The 24,387-nt window shown below is 46.2% G+C and overlaps 1 protein-coding gene across 1 annotated transcript in view; it reads left to right on the top strand.

Annotated features, from left to right (window-relative positions):
* LOC134944150 (vitellogenin-like) overlaps window positions 1-24,044 on the top strand; it is a 162,132-nt gene extending 138,088 nt beyond the window's left edge. Inside the window, exons 12-14 of the mRNA XM_063932731.1 lie at window positions 896-1,048; window positions 21,249-21,393; window positions 23,959-24,044. Coding sequence (XP_063788801.1) covers window positions 896-1,048; window positions 21,249-21,393; window positions 23,959-24,044 — 384 coding nt within the window. The remainder of the gene's footprint in view (window positions 1-895; window positions 1,049-21,248; window positions 21,394-23,958) is intronic.
* The last annotated feature ends 343 nt before the right edge of the window (window positions 24,045-24,387 follow it).

Here is a 24,387-nt window from a genome sequence, read left to right as displayed (position 1 = left end):
GGTTCTTCCTGGGCAGCTGCTTGGGGTGTCTCGACTTTACAACTCTATCGAGCAGCTACTTGGTCAGGTTCGATCACGTTTGCAAAGTTTTACAAGTTTGATACTTTGGCCTTTGAGGACCTTCAGATTGGTCAATCAGTTCTGCAGGAACCTCAGCACTCTCCCACCCGGTTTGGGAGCTTTGGTAAATCCCCATGGCACTAAATGGACCCCAGTATCCTCTAGGATGTAAGAGAAAATAGGATTTTAATTACCTACCGGTAAATTCTATTCTCGTAGTCCATAGAGGATACTGGGCGCCCACCCAGTGCTTCGTTCTTCCTGCACTGTTACTTGACTTGATTAAGTAATGTTGGTTCAGCCGTTGCTGTTCCTGTTTCAAGTTTGGTTAGCTTGGCTTTCTTCTTCTTGTGTGTGCTGGTTCGGAATCTCACCACTATCCTTATCTATCCTTCTCTCGAAGTATGTTCGTCTCCTCGGGCACAGTTTCCTAGACTGAGTCTGGTAGGAGGAGCATAGAGGGAGGAGCCAGCCCACACTATCAAATTCTTAAAGTTCCCATGGCTCCTAGTGGACCCGTCTATACCACATGGTACTAAATGCACCCCAGTATCCTCTACGGCAGGGGTGGCCAAACCGGTCCTCGAGATCTACCAACAGTTCACATTTTCCAGACCACCTAGCTGGTGCACAGGTGTAATCACTACTAATTAAGATGTGCTGCATTCATTCCTAACTGACAATTCTACAGGTCTCCAGGAGGCCTAGAAAACATGAACTGTTGGTAGATCTCGAGGACTGGTTTGGCCAGCCCTGCTCTACGGACTGCGAGAAAAGGATTTACCTGTAGGTAATTAAAATCCTATTTTATTGTTGTCTTTTCTATATTTTCTAGATACAGCTTGTTCTTAAAGCAATTGGGAATGCTGGAGTTGCTGCAAGTACGTTAATCCCAACACTCAGCATGTGTGCACTGTTAAAAAGTAATCCAGACACCACTAGACTGGCTGCTGTGGAAGCTTTCAGGAGGATTCCATGCTCTGATAACGTAAGCCCCTGAGATCCGGCTATTGATGTGTGGTCCTTAATAAGTGATGTTCTTACCATGGGGGTAATTCCAAGTTGATCGCAGCAGGAATTTTGTTAGTAGTTGGGCAAAACCATGTGCACTGCAGGGGAGGCAGATTTAACATGTGCAGAGAGAGTTAGATTTGGGTGGGGTGTGTGCAATCTGCAATCTAATTTGCAGTGTAAAAATAAAGCAGCCAGAAACAAAATAACCCGCCCAAATCTAACTCTTTCGGCACATGTTATATCTGCCTCCCCTGCAGTGCACATGGTTTTGCCCAACTGCTAACAAAATTCCTGCTGCGGTCAACTTGGAATTACCCCCCATATACTGAATTGTTACAATTGGCCATAGGTTAACCCTGTATAGGCTCTAGTATTCTAAACCTGTTCTCATAGAAATGTTTATTGCTGTACAATTGCCACCTAAAAACCTTAAGGGTCTATTTATTATGCCATGGATGGAGATATAGTGGACGGAGATAAAGTACCAGCCAATCAGCTTCCAACTGTCATGTCACAGGCTGGGTTTGAAAAATTACAGCCAGGAGCTGATTGGCTGGTACTTTATCTCTGTCACCTTTACTTCATCCAAGCCTTTGTAAATAGACCCCTCTTATTTTGGAGGTTGATGCTGGGAATTGGAGATGCCTCTACCAGTGCAGTACTCATTCACCCAGTAGTCGTAGTGATAAATCTGGCATCTCTGTCCCCCACCTCTCTCCACTCAATGCTGCTACGTGGCTCATCTTCCTTACCAAACATGCTACGTCTGCCACCCATCTTCTACAAGCCCTGCAGTGGCTCCCTGTCCCCTCAGAATACAATTCAAACTTCTCACACTTCCTTACAAAGCCCACACGCAATCATCTCATATTTACATCTCTGACCTCATGTCCTTTCATACTCCCACCCGACTTCACTCCACAAATTAATGGCACCTCCCCTGCCAACTGATTACTTCCTCCCACTCCTGCCTGCATAATTTTGCCCATGCTGCTCCCTGCCACTGCAACTCACTTCCTGTCCCTATCAGGCTCTCCAACCCAAATGGGCTCATCCTAACCCACTGCTCCCTCCCCCACTCCATTAGACTCTCCCCGACCTTGGAAAGCTTCAAACGGGCACTGAAAACCCACCTATTTATCAAAGCGTACCCCTCTGATGCTTAACCTATTCCTTAAGCCGCTCCTTCATCCCCCTGCCCCATGTTTTGAACATCTCTGCTTTTCCTGCATACTGCCATCAGGCTTCCTCCCGCTTGCTTGCAGCTCATGTCATCTGTCTGTCGTGCCTCCCCACTAGATTGTTAGCTCTTCAGAGCAGGGCCCTCTTTCCTCTTGTTGTCAAAGCCCTCTTCTAGACACATTTCACTCGCAGCCTTCTCCTATTCAGCGACCATCTTTACCTGCTTTTTCTCCTACTGGTAAAGGTTCATTTCTATCAATGGCCGCCAGCCCCAAGTAGTACGGTGATTACTCCCTCGCTACTTACATCTAAGCTGTATTATGTTTTGAGAATTGTGGTGCTCTTTGTTGCCTGTACTCTATTTTTGTTATTTATTTACTGTAATGTTAAGTTTTGTCTCCCTGTACTGTCCTTTGTACGGCACTGCAAAACACTTGTGGCGCCCTATAAATTAAATGTAATAATAATAATAATACTCCGTGCTCCTCTCTCAATTTCTCTTCTCTGGCTGTCTGCTCCTTCACTTTAGATTGTAAGCTCTCATGAACAGTGCCCTCTTCCCTCATGTGCTTTTTCTACTATCACTTATAACAGCATCTCCTACCCACAGTCTACAATAGCACTAAACCCTTGGGTTCTGCCGCCCTGCTGCTTATTTGGGTATTATGGCTGCTAATGTAGCAATGTTTATATACTATACCTTGTACATGTCCTGCAGTGTTTTGTACTAGAAGCCACTTTTTTCTTGTTCTGTTCATACTCTTTCTGTTTATGTACTTTGTAAGGCACTGTAGACCCCTAGTGGTGCCATATAAATAAGGATGATAATAATAATAATAATAATAATAATAATAAATACAACATACGTAACTATGGGCAGTACCTGTTTGCTTGGTCTTATCAGCCTATGCAAGTTCTCGTAGTCCAACCTTGGATCAACGACACACTACAATGCCATTCAATAGTTCAACATTTTTAACAGTTTTGAGTCATTTTTCTTCTTTACTTTTACATACCATAAGACAAATGGATTTTCTTTTAATTTTTCCATCCAGTTCCCTGACTTTTCCAGACCCCGTGGTACTCTACTCACAGTATGAGTTTATGTTGAGTACTTCACATTCACAACAATTTGCTGTACTCATCTTATGCAAAATACAGAACATAACCACTGGAATATCCTGATCTAATAAGCTTCTCACATACGCATATAAAATGAATTAAATGGTTCGAAAGATACATATCTTATATAGCCATACTAGTAATGTTACTGTTACTCAGGTAAGCCCATTTGGGGCGGGCTGTATTAACATAAATCGCCACCCCTCACTGCGATGCTAATCGCATATGTACTTACATATGCGATTAACATCGCAATGCGGTGACGGAGGCCCCCCGCGATACCTGTGAGGTGGTGTGGGGGGGTCTCCATCACATCCCTGGGGTCTCCATCTCCTCACCAGCTGGGAAACAGGAAGCAGGCTGTCCCGGGCGCCGCCTCCTCCTCCCTGCAACTGGAAGGACCTCCGGCTGTGTTGTAGGGGAAGGCGGAGTTTATCTTCCGAGACCAGGACCGTCTGGACGAGGTATGCCGGGGGGAGGGGGGGTCGGCATCAGTGGAAGCCTGTAGAAGCCTTTACTGTAGAAGCCATATGCCTTGATCTATAGTTATGTTGCTCAGACAATATTTCTTCCTTTAAGAAAAGCACCAGCTCTGCTCTCATCCGTTCTCTTCTAACACAATGGCAGATGTAACAAATGAAGACAATTTAAGTATTGAGAGCTGTACAACAGAACCCAGCATTTCTATTTTCTACCAATTCAGAGGGGTTTATAGTGCATCCTCTATTACAGTGTTTGATACCGTGGCCCTCAAGCCACACTAACAGCCCAGGTTTTAGTGATATTTGTGTTTAAGCAGAGGTGGTTAAATCAAAGTAACTGAGGTACTGTGCTCAAGCATGGCTATCCTTAAAACTTGGACTGTTAGTGTGCCTTGAGGACTGTCAAAGGGAAACACTGCTGTAATGTTGCGTGGACTATACTGTAGATTAGATTGTCTCTCAGCCCTATAGATATGCTTTGAAGTCCTACTGTAGGTGTGTGAATTTAACTCAGATGGTTACTCAGATGTCCGAAGGGCCAGCTGCTGTTTACGCTATGGGTCTGATGCTGCAACTTCGGATGCAGGCAGCAGATAAAAAAAAACAAGCAGTGGGTGTCTTTTTACAAAAGGAATTGTATATAACCAAATTAGGCTAAACTCCAGACAGGGTACACTTAGCCTCATCACTCACGAATTCCACCCCTTACAACCAATCACAAGCAATGTAATTAAGCTGCAATACAACTATTAACATCATGAGACCCAAACCCTTTAACTGTCTTTATTGTGACACCTGAGGTCCGATAACAATTACAACCCGCGGCGGATTTTACCTAGTAAAAAGGAGATTTATAGTAGACTTACCATTGTTAAATCTCTTTCTGTGAGGTACACTGGGTTCCACAGGGAATACATCGGGGTGTAGAGATGGCTATTGATCCAGAGGCACCAACAGGCTAAAGCGTTAGACTGTCCCAGAATGTATTGCGGGGCCTCCTCTATAACACCGCCTCCAGGCACTGTGAGCTCAGTTTTGTTAACCAGTCCAATGCAGAAGCAGGTAAAAGAGAAGGCAGATGTTAGTCACATAGAACCACGTTCTCACGACAGGAGAAGGGACTAGCGGCTAATGCCATACACACTCAAAGAAGCTAAGTGCGTCAGGGTGGGTGCCCTGTTGAACCCAGTGTACCTCGCAGAAAGAGATTTAACCATGGTAAGTCTACCATAAATCTCCTTTTCTGCAGCGGGGTACACTGTGTTCCACAGGGCATATACATCAGGGATGTCCTAAAGCAGTTCCTCAAGGGAGGGGACGCACCTTAGTGGGTATGAGAACCCGGCGTCCAAAGGAAGCATCATGGGAGGCGGAAGTATCAAAGGCATAGAACCTAATAAACATGTTCACAGAGAACCACGTAGCCGCCTTGCACAATTGTTCTGCGGACGCACCACGGCGGGCCGCCCAAGAAGGTCCAACAGTCTGAGTAGAATGGGCATTAATAGCAGCAGGAGCTGGGAGACCAGCCTGTGCATAAGCTTGTGCAATCACCATTCTAATCCATCTGGTTTTCTTATTCGCAGGCCAGCCACGTTTGTGAAAACCAAACAGTACAAAGAGGGTATCTGACCTCCTGATAGAGGCAGTCCTCTCCACGAATAGAGAGCCCGTACCACATCCAAAGACCGTTCTTTGTAGGACAATTCAGAAAAGAGGAAGGCTGGAACCACAACCTCTTGATTAAGGTGAAAAGATGACACCACCTTAGGTAAATAACCAGGGCAAGTTCTAAGAACTGCTCGGTCACGATGAAATATTAAAAAGGGCGAACAACAGGACAACTCACCTAAGTATTACACCCTTCTCGCATGAGCAATAGCCAGCAGAAACGGGACCGTGGCTGTGAGCCATTTAAGGTCCACTGACTCAAGAGGTTCAAATGGAGACTCTTGCTGGGCATTCAGGACAACAGACAAATCCCATGGAGCCACAGGAGGGACATAGGGAGGCTGAATCTTCAGTACGCCCTGAGTGAGTGTATGAACGTCAGGTATACTATAGACGCAATTTTTCTCTGAAACCACACCGACAAGGCAGATATGTGAACCTTGAGGGAGGCCAGACGAAGTCCTAAATCCAGGCCTTGTTACAGAACAGCCAGAAGTCTGGAAGTACTAAATTTGGAAGCATCGTAATTCTTAGCAGCACACCAGGTGAAGTAAGAATTCCAGACCCTATAATAAATCCGTGCAGAAGCTGGTTTGTGGGCCTTTAGCATAGTGTTGATAACCGCCTCGGAGAATCCTTTGGCCCTCAGGAGTGAAGCTTCAAGAGCCACGCCATCAAAGCCAGTCTGACTAGGTCTGGGTAGACACAATGGCCCTGAACGAGGAGGTCTGGGCGTTGAGGAAGTAGAAAGGATGCTCTATCGATAGACCCTGCAGGTCTGAGAATCAAAACCGTCTGTGCCATGCTGGAGCAAATAGAAGTAGTATTCCTCCTTCTTGCTTGAACTTCCGTAGTACCCTGGGCAGAAGTGACACTGGAGGGAACACACAGGGCACCCGAAAGTTCCATGGAATTGCCAGTGCATTCATGAACGCTGCTTGAGGATCCCTTGTTCTTGATCCGAAGACCGGAACTTTGTGATTGTGTTGGGACGCCATCAGATATACATCTGGTAGACCCCACTTGTCCACTAGGAGTTGAAAGGCTTCCTGATGAAGACTCCACTCTCCGGCGTGTATGCCCTGATGACTGAGGAAATCCGCTTCCCAGTTGAGGACTCCCAGAATGAAAACTGTCAATATTGCTGGCAGATGGCGTTCAGCCCAACAAAGGATTTTTGACACTTCCATCATTGCCATGCAGCTTTGAGTGCTGCCTTGATGGTTTATGTATGCCACCATGGTGGAGTTGCCTGATTTGAACTTTAACAGGCCTGTTCTGTATCAGAGGCAGGGCAAGAATCAAAGCATTGAACACTGGCTGCAATTCCAGAATGTTTATCGGGAGGAGAGATTACTCCTTGGTCCACTGACCCTGGAGAGAGTGTTGCTCCAACACTATGCCCCTACCCTTCAGACTAGCGTCCGTAGTCTGTAGGACCCAGTTGGGGATCCAGAAGGGACGGCCCCTACTCAACTGCTGGTCCTGTAGCCACCAGCTCAGGGACAGATGAACCTCCGGAGGCAATGAAATCATTTGAGACCTGATCCAATGAGGCAGGCCATCCCACTTGGAAAGGATTAACCTCTGTAGAGGGCGGGAATGAATTTGAGCGTACTCTACCATGTCAAAAGCCGACACCATGAGACCTAGTACTTGCATCACTGAGTGTATTGACATGCTTGGGCGAGAGAGGAAGTATCTGATCCTGTCCTGAAATTGGAGACAGAAACAGTCTTTGGCTGTGTGTGTCCAGCAGTGCCCCCAGGTGCACCATGCTCCGAGCAGGGACCAGTGAGGACTTTTTTCCAGTTGACGAGCCACCCGTGGGCTCGTAGGAAGCGTACCATCAGTTGCAGATGACTGAGGAGGACATCTTGGGAGTTTGCCAGGATCAGCAAGTCGTCTAGATACGGCAGGATCCTGATTCCCTGATGACGCAGATAAGCCATCAACACGGCCATAAACTTGGTGAAGATCCGAGGGGCCGTGGCCAGTCCAAATGGCTGAGCCTGGAACTGATAGTGAAGGTTGCCAATAGCAAACCGCAGATATTGCTGATGCGATATGGCAATAGGTATATGCAGATAAGCATCTTGTATATCCAGGGATACCATATAGTCTCCGGGTTTCATGGCCAGTACAATCAAGTGCAGCATTTCCATATGGACACTCTCACAAATTTGTTCAGTGATTTGAGGTTGAGTATAGGCTGGAAAGAACCATTGGGTTTCGGGACTAGAAACAGGGTCGAGTAGTATCCTCCACCCCTCTGGGATGGGGGTACCGGCACTATCACTCCTGTATCCAGGAGGGAACGCACAACCCGGTGTGGAACTTGCGCCTTTAACGGGTCCGAAGGAATAACTGTCGTGCAGAACTGGCAAGGGGGACGTCTCTTGAAAGAGACTGTGTACCCGTGAGAGACATCAAGTGGTCTTTAACCAGACCTGGGTGAACTGCAGAAGTCGGCCTCCCACCCTGGGATCCCCCAGGGGGAGACTCGCCCCGTCATGGAGGAGGCTTGTCTTGTTTGGAAGCAGTTTGACGGGCGGCCAAGGATTGTTTTGTTTTGGGCTTAGAGATTTTGGGAGCACAAGCTTGTCTCGGGTATGTCTGACCCTTCGCTTTCCCTTGAGGTTGAAAGGAACAAAAAGTGGTACTCTTTGCCTTCTGTGCAGAAGGATTAGTATTCGGGAGAAATAAAGTCTTAGCAGCCACTAAGTCAGTCACAATCTTATTTAGATCTTCCCCAAATAGGATGTCTCCCTTAAAAGGAGGTACCTCCAAGGTCTTTTTGGAGTCAAGGTCCACCTTCCATGACCTCAACCACAGAATTCGGCAAACCGGGATGGACGTAGTCAACGCCTTGGCCGCCATTACACCTGCCTCAGAGGACACCTCCTGAATATATTGGGAGGCAGTGGTAATATGAGACAGATATTGTCTGGCAGTGTCAGATATATCCTGAGGCAGCTCATCCTCTATTGCCTGAACCCATGCTTCAATTCCTTTTGCGGCTCAGTAGGCCGCTATAGTGGGCCTATGTACAGCACCTGTAAGGGAGTAAATAGACTTCAGGCATCCCTCCACACGCTTATCTGTTGGTTCCTTCAGTGAGGTGACAGTGGTGACAGGCAGAGTAGATTACACCACAAGACGGGTGACATGGGAATCCACTGGCGGTGAATTTTCCCACTTGTTACACAACTCAGCAGAGAGAGGATAACGATCTAGCATCAGAAGTATCATCTGATATATTAGTGGATTGTGAGCAGGAAGGAGCCTGCTTAGTTGACCCCTTGACCCCAGAGGGACGTGGGGTAGGTTTTTGTCTAAACAAAGATTGATTCAATTGCTGTAACTGGGTAGACAAATTATCCACCCAAGGTGGATTTACCATAGGAACAATATGTGGCTGCAATGGCACAGGAGGTCCCATAGGGGGCATAAGGCGTGTCACAAGCGTATTAAGCATAGTTGAGAATGCAGCCCAAGGTGGCTCCTGATTGGTTACAGGAGCTGCGGACCGACTGGGAGATGTATGGCACATATTACACAGACCATCATTTAAAGCTTCCCCCTCAGGCAAATCCCTGGCGCATGCGCTGCATGATACAGGAGCGTCCGTGGATTTCCCGCCCTTTGTGTTAGACATTTTAGTGAATGTAACCGCAGAGTGTATGAGTATGATACAGCCAGACAGAGTACAATACCTGCGAATAAATCCCCTAGTATGTGACAGCGTACACAGTACACAACACCAGCGTCTAAATCCGGTAATATGAGACTGCGTACACAGGTGGTCATTCCGAGTTGATCGCTAGCTGCTTTCGTTCGCAGCGCAGCGATTAGGTAAAAAAGCGGCACTTCTGCGCATGTGTATGGGGCGCACGCGCAATGTACTTTCACAAAAGCCGATGCAGTTTCACACAAGGTCTAGCGACGCTTTTCAGTCGCTCTGCTGGCCGCAGAGTGATTGACAGGAAGTGGGTGTTTCTGGGTGGTAACTGACCGTTTTCGGGGAGTGTGCTGAAAAACGCAGGCGTGTCGGAGAAAAACGCAGGAGTGGCTGGGGAAACGTAGGCGTGGCTGGCCGAACGCACGGCGTGTTTGTGACGTCAAAACAGGAACTAAATAGTCTGAAGTGATCGCAAGGTAGGAGTAGGTTAGAGCTACTCAGAAACTGCTCGAAAATATTTTGGAGCAGTTCTGCAATCCTTTTGGTTGCACTTCTGCTAAACTAAGATACACTCCCAGAGGGTGGCGGCTTAGCGTTTGCACTGCTGCTAAAAGCAGCTAGCGAGCGATCAACTCGGAATGAGGGCCACAGTACATAACCAGCGAATAAATCTGGTATGATGTGACTGAGTACACAGTAGAATACACTTTACGGTAAATACTGTGCAGCACTATCTATGAGACCCTGACGCACCTAGTCCTTTAGGGTACAGAATACAGTGGTAGCTATAGCTGGAATACACTAAAAGTTGAATGCACACCGCAGATACAGGCACACACACAGTCACAGTGACAATGCAGATAATTATATTACTGAGACAATGAAACTGCACTGGACTAGTAAATATCTATATATCTATATATAACACAAAGCGCGGGCCGAGACCGGATGTATGTATCAGAATACTCGTACAATATATTCTGGTTGAGGTACACTTGTTCTTAACTAACACTGTCTTAAAATGACATGTAGAATACTTAAGTGTCTGTAAAATCACAGCGCTGATGAATCAGGCAGATTTACAGAGGAGACCTTGCCCTGCAGTCCCAGAGATTAGTCACAGCTACTGTGAGAAGATGGCGCCCAAAGTCTCAGTCAGGGAGTGAGGGAGAGTGTGAGGCAGCAGCTCCAGGGCGGGAACACCAGCAGTAGATGGCGCTCGGAGCTGGGGGAGGGGCTATAGGTCAAGCTCCTGTTCCCCTATGCTGGTCCTCACCACTGGGTATTATTAAACTGGATATTTTACTATCCGACCTGTGCTCCCATGCCCTGGTGGATATAGTGGGGTCCCTGCTCTGACACAGTATCCACGCCACTGTCGCGGTTCGTCTCCTTAAACCACGACCGGAACGTGATTTAATGGCGGGTCCTGCCTGGGGGACCCTCTTACCTCCTCCCTTCGTAGCAGCTACGCAATCCAGGAGAGCGTCTGTGGTGGTGTGCCTAGGAACCGGAGCGCCTCCGCCGCAAGTACCCGGGAACAGAGCCAAGGGGGTATACGACGCTGGTGGTGAGGTGATGGAGCCGCAGCACAGTATGTCACACTGACATATGAAGTGCTGCAGCCCTTGAAGTCTTCTAAAAAGCTTTATTAGGGCTGCCTAGTACAGCCCCCCTGTTAAGCTTCATGCAGGCACCAACTCTAAAACTGAGCTCACAGTGCCTGGAGGCGGGGTTATAGAGGAGGCCCGCAATGTATTCTGGGACAGTCTAAAGCTTTAGCCTGTTGGTGCCTCTGGATCAAGATCCCCGATGTATTCCCTCTGCAGCGGCGTATCAAGAGAGGAGGAGACCCGTGTGTAGTCAGCATGTGTGGGCCCCATCCTATCCCGTAGCTGGCCGCGCTCTGAGCTCTAGAGACTCTGGCACTGTGCCAGAGTCTCTAGCACTCACTCAGAACACTAACAGCTCTGCCGGCTACTGGACTCGGGAGAGGAGGGAGCCCACACACAGACACCAGAAGGTAAGTATAAAAGAAATGGGTGCAGTGTGTGCGGTGTTGGCCCCCTCTGGACCCACTGCACCCATTATAGATACGTCACTGTCCCTGTGGAACACAGTGTACCCCACTGCAGAAACACTGGATTTTACTCCCCCAATAAAAATCTGCCACCACCAGTGAGCTCCCGGTGATTACACTAGCTTCCCACTGGAAGCACTATCTGCTAATCACATGCTGGGCTGCGATGCTGGACTGCGATCAGCAGATAGTGTTTCCAATGGGAAGCCTTTCTGCCAGCCATAATGTGCTTCTAGGGGCTGCAGCCAATGCATTACCTAGAAGTGAGGGGGGAGAAGGGGAGTGGCGGTGCACATGCGCAAGTTCCCCTGCCAGCCATAATATTCTAGTGGCAGCAGCCAATGCATTACGTAGAAGTTATTGGGAAGAAGGGGAGTGGCAATGCGCATGCGCAAGTTCCCTTTGCCGGCCATAATATGCTTCTAGCGGCTGTAGCCAATGCACTACCTAAAAGTAATAGGGGAGAAGGGGAGTGGCATTGCACATGCGCAAGTTCCCCTGCCAGTCATAATGTGCTTCTAGTGGCTGCTGCCAATGCATTACCTAGAAGTCATAGGGGAGTGGCAGTGCGCATGCACAAGTTCCCTTTGCCGGCTAAAATGTGCTTCTAGTGGCTGCAGCCAATGCATTACCTAAAAGTAATAGGGAAGAAGGGGAGTGGTAGTGCGCATGTTCCCTTTGCCGGCCATAATGTGCTTCTAGCGGCTGCAGCCAATGCATTACCTAAAAGTAATAGGGGAGAAGGGGCACCGCCACATGTGCAAGTTCCCCTTCCAGCCATAATGTGCTTCTAGGGGCCACAGGCGATAATGTTAGTAGAAGCCAGGGGCTTGTGCGCAGTTTTGTCCCCCTTCCGCTCTGCTTCACTGACTGTGCAGTCCTTTTTTTCTTTATTTCCCTGCCCTTCCAATGTTGCAGTGCTCAGGTGGGAAGTGCAGTGGTAGGTGGCAGTCCCCTGAAGCCCCGCAGGTAGGAGATGCCACTGATAACAATTGCCATTCAGGAGATTCTCATCCCCCTTTCTGCCCACAGATGATTCTATAAGGTAAGGGCTATCACTTCTCCACTGGGCCACCTTTTATACATATACAAATAAGGCAACAGATTTGGCTTTACCTTTCATTAAAAAAAATCATTAAAAACTCAATGCTTTGTGTAAAAAAAAAAAAAAAGAAGAAAAAATGTTTTCTTTGTACTGCCATTCTGAGATGGCAATAACAGAGGAACACAACTGTGGCCCATTATCTGTTACCTCTATAGGCGTCCCCATGAGTCATACCGCTGGTGGTAGCAGTGGTATCGCCAGCAGTAACCCTTTTTTGTATTCCGTAATTCAGAAATGATCTATTGCTGTAGGAAAGATATGATCAATGGGGCATTTTGGCATTTGTTACATGGCATCAGATTATCAAGAATAATATCTTCTCTTGTTCAAGTTTCAATAAGGAGAGACATAAATTCATTACATAGAAGCAAATAATATATCACCATTCCCTTTACCCAATGTCCCTTTTTGCCAGCTATTAATTGGACAATTACATTCTACATTAACGTTCCGCTGACAGGTAGTGTGTCCAGAAACTTGATTGGCTGTGATGGGAGACTTTGACTCTCAGTGCTTCTATCGCTCATCTTTTACTAACTGTTCTTGGGTGCCTGCTGTGCTAATATCAAATCCCACCATTCTGCTAGATAGGGGGTGAAATGCAAAATATTATTGTCAGTGGAGTTTTTCTCATAGCGATTAACATTATTCTAGAGATTTGTAAATGAACTGAGACATACACAGGGCCACAGAGTATAAAAACAGAACAGATAAAGTCTAGAAGTCTTGCTCATGAATTCCAATATACTACGGGTGCATCAGCAGGAAATCGCCACATGCCATTGAACTCACATATACTGTGTACCTCATGTCCTCATTGAATGCTTTCAGCACTGAAAGTTACACAGTTGGAAGTTGTTTGAATATTTTCCAAGAAGTAATAAAAATAATATGTTGGGATAAATCTTCATGCCTTGTAGGAGGTTCTTCTTGATAGTAGTAGTCATAATAATAATAATAATAATAATATGGTGTATTTCTCATGGCATAAGACGATCATTTCCCATTTCTTGATATTTACATGTATGCAAAATCAGCTATATCATTAAAGATTATACAGATGAAACAATGAGGGTTTACATACAGTTACTAGTAAAAACTGAGTTATAGAGACAAATTGTGGAGTCTCCCAGATACATCAATCAAATTATTTTCCCAGATACATCAATCACATTTTACTTGATTCAGAGCAGTTTACAAACCCTACAGTATGGGCATGTGGACTGCACAGAACGGGTCCATCGCTGTCCCTGGCTGTGGCGGATGCCAGCTCTAGGATGCGCACGGGGGATCTCGCATGAGTAGCAAGATCCCGCACATGCACAGTGGAGCCAGGATGGGAGACACAGCACATCAGCACTAAGCTGTTACAGATGGAGCTTTTGTACCCAGCATGAGATAGGCGCATATCCAGATACTAATGTTGACAGGTTCAGCTGTAGACAGGAAACCAGTGGGCATGATAGGCCTATGCATGCAGTCACTAGAGATGAGCGCCGGAAATTTTTCGGGTTTTGTGTTTTGGTTTTGGGTTCGGTTCCGCGGCCGTGTTTTGGGTTCGACCGCGTTTTGGCAAAACCTCACCGAATTTTTTTTGTCGGATTCGGGTGTGTTTTGGATTCGGGTGTTTTTTTCAAAAAACCCTAAAAAACAGCTTAAATCATAGAATTTGGGGGTCATTTTGATCCCAAAGTATTATTAACCTCAAAAACCATAATTTACACTCATTTTCAGTCTATTCTGAATACCTCACACCTCACAATATTATTTTTAGTCCAAAAATTTGCACCGAGGTCGCTGTGTGAGTAAGATAAGCGACCCTAGTGGCCGACACAAACACCGGGCCCATCTAGGAGTGGCACTGCAGTGTCACGCAGGATGTCCCTTCCAAAAAACCCTCCCCAAACAGCACATGACGCAAAGAAAAAAAGAGGCGCAATGAGGTAGCTGTGTGAGTAAGATAAGCGACCCTAGTGGCCGACACAAACACCGGGCCCATCTAGGAGTGGCACTGCAGTGTCACGCAGGATGTCCCTTCCAAAAAACCCTCCCCAAACAGCACATGACGCAAAGAAAAAAAGAGGCGCAATGAGGTAGCTGACTGTGTGAGTAAGATAAGCGACCCTAGTGGCCGACACAAACACCGGGCCCATCTAGGAGTGGCACTGCAGTGTCACGCAGGATGGCCCTTCCAAAAAACCCTCCCCAAACAGCACATGACGCAAAGAAAAAAAGAGGCGCAATGAGGTAGCTGACTGTGTGAGTAAGATAAGCGACCCTAGTGGCCGACACAAACACCGGGCCCATCTAGGAGTGGCACTGCAGTGTCACGCAGGATGGCCCTTCCAAAAAACCCTCCCCAAACAGCACATGATGCAAAGAAAAAAAGAGGCGCAATGAGGTAGCTGACTGTGTGAGTAAGATAAGCGACCCTAGTGGCCGACACAAACACCGGGCCCATCTAGGAGTGGCACTGCAGTGTCACGCAGGATGGCCCTTCCAAAAAACCCTCCCCAAACAGCACATGACGCAAAGAAAAAAAGAGGCGCAATGAGGTAGCTGACTGTGTGAGTAAGATAAGCGACCCTAGTGGCCGACACAAACACCGGGCCCATCTAGGAGTGGCACTGCAGTGTCACGCAGGATGGCCCTTCCAAAAAACCCTCCCCAAACAGCACATGACGCAAAGAAAAATAAAAGAAAAAAGAGGTGCAAGATGGAATTGTCCTTGGGCCCTCCCACCCACCCTTATGTTGTATAAACAGGACATGCACACTTTAACCAACCCATCATTTCAGTGACAGGGTCTGCCACACGACTGTGACTGATATGACGGGTTGGTTTGGACCCCCCCCAAAAAAGAAGCAATTAATCTCTCCTTGCACAAACTGGCTCTACAGAGGCAAGATGTCCACCTCATCATCATCCTCCGATATATCACCGTGTACATCCCCCTCCTCACAGATTATCAATTCGTCCCCACTGGAATCCACCATCTCAGCTCCCTGTGTACTTTGTGGAGGCAATTGCTGCTGGTCAATGTCTCCGCGGAGGAATTGATTATAATTCATTTTAATGAACATCATCTTCTCCACATTTTCTGGATGTAACCTCGTACGCCGATTGCTGACAAGGTGAGCGGCGGCACTAAACACTCTTTCGGAGTACACACTTGTGGGAGGGCAACTTAGGTAGAATAAAGCCAGTTTGTGCAAGGGCCTCCAAATTGCCTCTTTTTCCTGCCAGTATAAGTACGGACTGTGTGACGTGCCTACTTGGATGCGGTCACTCATATAATCCTCCACCATTCTTTCAATGTTGAGAGAATCATATGCCGTGACAGTAGACGACATGTCCGTAATCGTTGTCAGGTCCTTCAGTCCGGACCAGATGTCAGCATCAGCAGTCGCTCCAGACTGCCCTGCATCACCGCCAGCGGGTGGGCTCGGAATTCTGAGCCTTTTCCTCGCACCCCCAGTTGCGGGAGAATGTGAAGGAGGAGATGTTGACAGGTCGCGTTCCGCTTGACTTGACAATTTTCTCACCAGCAGGTCTTTCAACCCCAGCAGACTTGTGTCTGCCGGAAAGAGAGATCCAAGGTAGGTTTTAAATCTAGGATCGAGCACGGTGGCCAAAATGTAGTGCTCTGATTTCAACAGATTGACCACCCGTGAATCCTTGTTAAGCGAATTAAGGGCTCCATCCACAAGTCCCACATGCCTAGCGGAATCGCTCCGTGTTAGCTCCTCCTTCAATGTCTCCAGCTTCTTCTGCAAAAGCCTGATGAGGGGAATGACCTGACTCAGGCTGGCAGTGTCTGAACTGACTTCACGTGTGGCAAGTTCAAAGGGCATCAGAACCTTGCACAACGTTGAAATCATTCTCCACTGCACTTGAGACAGGTGCATTCCACCTCCTATATCGTGCTCAATTGTATAGGCTTGAATGGCCTTTTGCTGCTCCTCCAACCTCTGAAGCATATAGAGGGTTGAATTCCACCTCGTTACCACTTCTTGCTTCAGATGATGGCAGGGCAGGTTCAGTAGTTTTTGGTGGTGCTCCAGTCTTCTGTACGTGGTGCCTGTACGCCGAAAGTGTCCCGCAATTCTTCTGGCCACCGACAGCATCTCTTGAATGCCCCTGTCGTTTTTTAAAAAATTCTGCACCACCAAATTCAAGGTATGTGCAAAACATGGGACGTGCTGGAATTTGCCCATATTTAATGCACACACAATATTGCTGGCGTTGTCCGATGCCACAAATCCACAGGAGAGTCCAATTGGGGTAAGCCATTCTGCGATGATCTTCCTCAGTTGCCGTAAGAGGTTTTTAGCTGTGTGCGTATTCTGGAAAGCGGTGATACAAAGCGTAGCCTGCCTAGGAAAGAGTTGGCGTTTGCGAGATGCTGCTACTGGTGCCGCCGCTGCTGTTCTTGCGGCGGGAGTCCATACATCTACCCAGTGGGCTGTCACAGTCATATAGTCCTGACCCTGCCCTGCTCCACTTGTCCACATGTCCGTGGTTAAGTGGACATTGGGTACAACTGCATTTTTTAGGACACTGGTGAGTCTTTTTCTGACGTCCGTGTACATTCTCGGTATCGCCTGCCTACAGAAGTGGAACCTAGATGGTATTTGGTAACGGGGGCACACTGCCTCAATGAATTGTCTAGTTCCCTGTGAACTAACGGCGGATACCGGACGCACGTCTAACACCAACATAGTTGTCAAGGCCTCAGTTATCCGCTTTGCAGCAGGATGACTGCTGTGATATTTCATCTTCCTCGCAAAGGACTGTTGGACAGTCAATTGCTTACTGGAAGTAGTACAAGTGGGCTTACGACTTCCCCTCTGGGATGACCATCGACTCCCAGCAGCAACAACAGCAGCGCCAGCAGCAGTAGGCGTTACACGCAAGGATGCATCGGAGGAATCCCAGGCAGGAGAGGACTCGTCAGAATTGCCAGTGACATGGCCTGCAGGACTATTGGCATTCCTGGGGAAGGAGGAAATTGACACTGAGGGAGTTGGTGGGGTGGTTTGCGTGAGCTTGGTTACAAGAGGAAGGGATTTACTGGTCAGTGGACTGCTTCCGCTGTCGCCCAAAGTTTTTGAACTTGTCACTGACTTATTATGAATGCGTTGCAGGTGACGTATAAGGGAGGATGTTCCGAGGTGGTTAACGTCCTTACCCCTACTTATTACAGCTTGACAAAGGGAACACACGGCTTGACAAATGTTGTCCGCATTTCTGGTGAAATACTTCCACACCGAAGAGCTGATTTTTTTGGTATTTTCACCAGGCATGTCAACGGCCATATTCCTCCCACGGACAACAGGTGTCTCCCCGGGTGCCTGACTTAAACAAACCACCTCACCATCAGAATCCTCCTGGTCAATTTCCTCCCCAGCGCCAGCAACACCCATATCCTCCTCATCCTGGTGTACTTCAACACTGACATCTTCAATCTGACTATCAGGAACTGGACTGCGGGTGCTCCTTCCAGCACTTGCAGGGGGCGTGCAAATGGTGGAAGGCGCATGCTCTTCACGTCCAGTGTTGGGAAGGTCAGGCATCGCAACCGACACAATTGGACTCTCCTTGTGGATTTGGGATTTCGAAGAACGCACAGTTCTTTGCGGTGCTTTTGCCAGCTTGAGTCTTTTCAGTTTTCTAGCGAGAGGCTGAGTGCTTCCATCCTCATGTGAAGCTGAACCACTAGCCATGAACATAGGCCAGGGCCTCAGCCGTTCCTTGCCACTCCGTGTGGTAAATGGCATATTGGCAAGTTTACGCTTCTCCTCCGACAATTTTATTTTAGGTTTTGGAGTCCTTTTTTTACTGATATTTGGTGTTTTGGATTTGACATGCTCTGTACTAAGACATTGGGCATCGGCCTTGGCAGACGACGTTGCTGGCATTTCATCGTCTCGGCCATGACTAGTGGCAGCAGCTTCAGCACGAGGTGGAAGTGGATCTTGATCTTTCCCTAATTTTGGAACCTCAACATTTTTGTTCTCCATATTTTAATAGGCACAACTAAAAGGCACCTCAGGTAAACAATGGAGATGGATGGATACTAGTATACAATTATGGATGGACTGCCGAGTGCCGACACAGAGGTAGCTACAGCCGTGGACTATTGTACTGTACTGTGTCTGCTGCTAATATAGACTGGATGATAATGAGATGTAGTATGTATGTATAAAGAAGAAAGAAAAAAAAACCACGGGTAGGTGGTATACAATTATGGATGGACTGCCGAGTGCCGACACAGAGGTAGCTACAGCCGTGGACTACTGTACTGTGTCTGCTGCTAATATAGACTGGTTGATAATGAGATGTAGTATGTATAAAGAAGAAAGAAAAAAAAAACACGGGTAGGTGGTATACAATTATGGACGGACTGCCGAGTGCCGACACAGAGGTAGCTACAGCCGTGGACTACCGTACTGTACTGTGTCTGCTGCTAATATAGACTGGATGATAATGAGATGTAGTATGTATAAAGAAGAAAGAAAAAAAAACCACGGGTAGGTGGTATACAATTATGGATGGACTGCCGAGTGCCGACACAGAGGTAGCTACAGCCGTGGACTACTGTACTGTGTCTGCTGCTAATATAGACTGGTTGATAAAGAGATGTAGTATGTATGTATAAAGAAGAAAGAAAAAAAAACCACGGATAGGTGGTATACAATTATGGACGGACTGCCGAGTGCCGACACAGAGGTAGCTACAGCCGTGGACTACCGTACTGTACTGTGTCTGCTGCTAATATAGACTGGTTGATAAAGAGATGTAGTATGTATGTATAAAGAAGAAAGAAAAAAAAACCACCGGTAGGTGGTATACAATTATGGATGGACTGCCGAGTGCCGACACAGAGGTAGCTACAGCCGTGGACTACTGTACTGTGTCTGCTGCTAATATAGACTGGTTGATAAAGAGATGTAGTATGTATGTATAAAGAAGAAAGAAAAAAAAACCACGGGTAGGTGGTATACAATTATGGACGGACTGCCGAGTGCCGACACAGAGGTAGCTACAGCCGTGGACTACCGTACTGTACTGTGTCTGCTGCTAATATAGACTGGTTGATAAAGAGATGTAGTATGTATGTATAAAGAAGAAAGAAAAAAAAACCACGGGTAGGTGGTATACAATTATGGATGGACTGCCGAGTGCCGACACAGAGGTAGCTACAGCCGTGGACTACTGTACTGTGTCTGCTGCTAATATAGACTGGTTGATAAAGAGATGTAGTATGTATGTATAAAGAAGAAAGAAAAAAAAACCACGGGTAGGTGGTATACAATTATGGACGGACTGCCTAGTGCCGACACAGAGGTAGCTACAGCCGTGGACTACCGTACTGTACTGTGTCTGCTGCTAATATAGACTGGTTGATAAAGAGATGTAGTATGTATGTATAAAGTAGAAAGAAAAAAAAACCACGGGTAGGTGGTATACAATTATGGATGGACTGCCGAGTGCCGACACAGAGGTAGCTACAGCCATGGACTACTGTACTGTGTCTGCTGCTAATATAGACTGGTTGATAAAGAGATGTAGTATGTATGTATAAAGAAGAAAGAAAAAAAAAACACGGGTAGGTGGTATACAATTATGGATGGACTGCCGAGTGCCGACACAGAGGTAGCTACAGCCGTGAACTACCGTACTGTGTCTGCTGCGACTGGATGATAAATAATGATATAAAAAATATATATATATCACTACTGCAGCCGGACAGGTATATATTATATAATGACGGACCTGCTGGACACTGTCTGTCAGCAGAATGAGTTTTTTATAGAATAAAAAAAAAACACCACACAAGTCACACGACGAGTGTTTAACTTTTTCAGGCAATCACAATATAGTATACTATACTGGTGGTCAGTGTGGTCAGGTCACTGGTCAGTCACACTGGCAGTGGCACTCCTGCAGCAAAAGTGTGCACTGTTTAATTTTAATAATATGTACTCCTGGCTCCTGCTATAACCTATAACTGCTCCCCAGTCTCCCCCACAATTAAGCTGTGTGAGCACAGTCAGATATTATACATAGATGATGCAGCACACTGGGCTGAGCACAGATATGGTATGTGACTGAGTCACTGTGTATCGTTTTTTTCAGGCAGAGAACGGATTATATTAAATAAAACTGCACTGTCTGGTGGTCACTGGTCAGTGGTCAGTCACTAGTAAACTCTGCACTCTCTAGTACTCCTAAGCTCCAGTAAATCAAGTGTCTCTGTCTCAATCTCACTCTCTCTCTTCTAATCTAAATGGAGAGGACGCCAGCCACGTCCTCTCCCTATCAATCTCAATGCACGTGTGAAAATGGCGGCGACGCGCGGCTCCTTATATAGAATCCGAGTCTCGCGAGAATCCGACAGCGTCATGATGACGTTCGGGCGCGCTCGGGTTAACCGAGCAAGGCGGGAAGATCCGAGTCGCTCGGACCCGTGAAAAAAAACATGAAGTTCGGGCGGGTTTGGATTCCGAGGAACCGAACCCGCTCATCTCTAGCAGTCACACGGATTATCAGTATAACACACAGATTCTAACATCAGCATAAGAAAGTAAGGGGTCTATTTACTAAGTCTCAGGTGGAGATAAAGTGGACGGAGATAAAGTACCAGCCAATAACTTTCATTTTTCAAACCCAGGCTGTGACATGGCAGTTAGGAGCTGATTGGCTGGTACTTTATCGCCATCCACTTTATCTCCATCCAAGGCTTAGTAAATAGACCCCTATGTCCCATTCAGAATCAGGTCCATTGATTGCAAGTTTATCATTATGACTTGTGTTCACAAACTTTTTTTTCTTCTTGCATGTTAGAGAAATGCATTGATTCAGCTGTATGAAGCCAAAGAAGAGACAGAAGAAATTAGAATTGCTGCATACTATACAGCTATGAGATGTCCAAATCAGGGGCTTTTACATATAGTGCGGCAGACACTTCTACATGAAACATCAACGCAAGGTGAGTTAGGGCGGGATGTACTAAGCTCCAAAAGATATTTGTATCCACTTACATCCAGCCTCCCTGCTTGTTAAACAGCCCTTCTAGTCACGCTATGCTGTGATGTGACTTGGTAGCGCTGAGTGTCTTTTTGTGCAACTTTTTCCATTAAACTGCTTCTTTAATGCGTCTTTTTCCATTAAACAATGACAATATAGCTTTTGCTGATTAAAATGATATGCAGCATGCCTATATTCTGTGTGCGATCACAGATGTATCTGCATACGAAATGCTACACTAGCATTTCGTATGCAGATACAGGTGTGGTCGCACAGTCTGCTTGTGTGCATCTTATTCATATAGCGATACGAATAAGATGCATTTTTAGCGGGGGAAAAACCCGACGCTAATGCAGTTGCACAGGATCTGTCAGCTTACTCGCGCCAGGCATTTCCCGCTATGTGGCGTAATGAGGCAAGATGTATGAGGACACATCTGTACAGTCAAACTTTACAAAAACTGCCATTCTCATGGGTTTACTACAATCCACATATGTATTAAGGTGGTCCAGGGACACTGCAGTCCCCATATAATTCCGTGCAGCTGAAATTTGCCTGTACTGTATGTATCAAGCTCCAGAAAGTAAAACTTCCAGAGATTGTGCAAAATAGGTAACACCATTTTCACAGAAATTTCTGTAGTGGGATTTAAATGATCCCTTTCCGCCCAGCCACAGCATATGCATACACAGGCTAACAACCACACATGTGCATTAGGACTCCTGGGTCATACACCAGCAAGTCCTCACATCGCATGGGACAGGAGTTGTCCCGAGTGTAATTATTTCTGCATACACATACCTCACAACATGACCCTCTCCAGGAGGGACAGAATGCTCTGCTTGTGGACTTTTCTCTTAATATATGATTGCCATCACCTGTTTTGAACAGATTAATGGATTAGAAAGGTGTTTCACCACAGGTGAGGCCAATCATAAATTAAGAGGGAAGTCCAGGAACAGAGCATTCTGTCCCTCCTGGAGAGGGTCATGTTGGGAGGTATGCATACAGCATGTGATATGCATGTGATTGAGGATGGTATATATTGCATAGAATATGGGATACATGATACATTCCTTTATATGATACATCCCATTATAAATTAGATAGCTTAAAAAATTATTTATTACACTGGGGTGGCGAGCTTTTAATGTTAGATAGTTTCTATATTTATATAGATAATGGGCAGCATGGAATGATACCTATCAAGCAGCAAACTGCTGCATTAGCAAAATATAATCAGTATTAAATCATGGTACAGTATATACTGACTATACAGTATGTGTCTATTTAGATTTCACTGCGAGAGTCCAAGAGAGTTTGAGAGAAATTAGGCATATCCATCACTATCCTGAAATATAGCTAACAGCCTGTAGATGATGGGGTGGAGGATGTGCGCTCTGAGGAAGTGAGCTGGTGTCTCCTATTATTATATTTACGGATAAGGGTGGTTGTTGAAGCACTGTACTTTTGTAGATCATAAGGTGTGTGTAGTTTAATGTAAGAGAAATGATGCTGAAACCTTAAGTGTGGATGTTGAATATTTAGTGATGTAAAAAGTCACAGTGCAAATGTTCAGTCGTACTGAGCTGCATACTGTATGTGAACCGCCAGTGAGCAGTGGAGACCCACCACCTCTCCCGCCACTCTTCTCCCCCACTCCACCTGGCCAGGAGAAGAGGGAAAGTTCAAGGTAAATGGATCTCACACTGCGGGACGCTGTATCAGTCACACGCTTGCAAACTCAGGGCTTTCTTGTTCAGAGTATTACACTATAGCAGCAGAGGAAGATGTATATCGAAAGACCTGAGTCTATACCATACAGTATGTATAAAGGGACTCACTGAAGGAGCACCTGACATCCCCACAGGTAATACATCTAGTGGGCAGTTTGGTGGTATGGTACGGCTCTACTATTAATAGGTACTTCCTATATCGAGTCCAACTGAACATTTGGACTATTATAAGCACCCTGACTCTTTACATGAATACAGCTGAGCTGTAAGTCACTTACTAAAGTACCAACATCCGGCAGCTGTGCAGTTAGCGGCTGCACTAAGGATACACACCTTGCGATCTACAAAGGTTTAACATTTTAGCAACCACCATTCCTAACGGCCTGTTATTATAAAATATGTTGTAATTGTGGTATCAGGGGCTATTTACCTGGGCTACTCTTCAGACCGAATGTTTCCACCACACTCCAACATCTTTTTTATATGCGGAAATATATGTGGGAGTGAACTAAACTTACTATGGCTGTATACACCCATCTATACAAGTCTTAGGATGCTATCCACCTAAGGTGCAATTTGTGAGTGTAGGGCAATAGAGCTGTACTGTAAGTCACTTACTAAAGCACCAACATCTGGCAGCTGTGCAGTTAGAGGCTGCACTAAGGATACATAACTGCGCTAGCTGTAAAATAAACTGGCATTGCAACCTGGCAAATTGGCACAATTCATTAGAATTTCACATCTTAAAAATTGCATATATACCAGTCGTTAACCATTTGCATTACTTTCAGTTCCAAAGCTTCAGATTAAAGATGACAAAATGATCTGTCACTGCATGGAAATAATGACATTCATGATGAATTTTAAGAGGGGGTAACTTGAAAACCTGAAACTCAGACTTTATACCAGCACATCAGGCTATTTGGAAAAGTTTGTGCTATTGACAGCTGGTGAGGGCCACACATGTAGTTTCTTCTCTTGAGCTTTCCAAGTCTTATAGTAATAGTTAGTCAGACCTTGTTGGCATTAATGCCATTATTATTGGCAGCAGTCTAGAATTAGATAGCCCAATGCAGACAAAGAGTCCTATATTCCTTGCTGCTTACTTACAAGCTATGAACACTTTTTCAGCCATTGCAGAATAATTGCAGCATAGTGAGGACAATATATACAGATGGAGTGCTTTTACTTTTATTTTAAAATAAATGGCACACTTTGGC

The sequence above is a fragment of the Pseudophryne corroboree genome, chromosome 7 (genome assembly GCF_028390025.1).
Source record: "Pseudophryne corroboree isolate aPseCor3 chromosome 7, aPseCor3.hap2, whole genome shotgun sequence".
Lineage (NCBI taxonomy): Eukaryota > Metazoa > Chordata > Amphibia > Anura > Myobatrachidae > Pseudophryne > Pseudophryne corroboree.
Note: the sequence above shows the minus strand (reverse complement) of the source record. Positions and strands in the feature narration are given on the sequence as shown.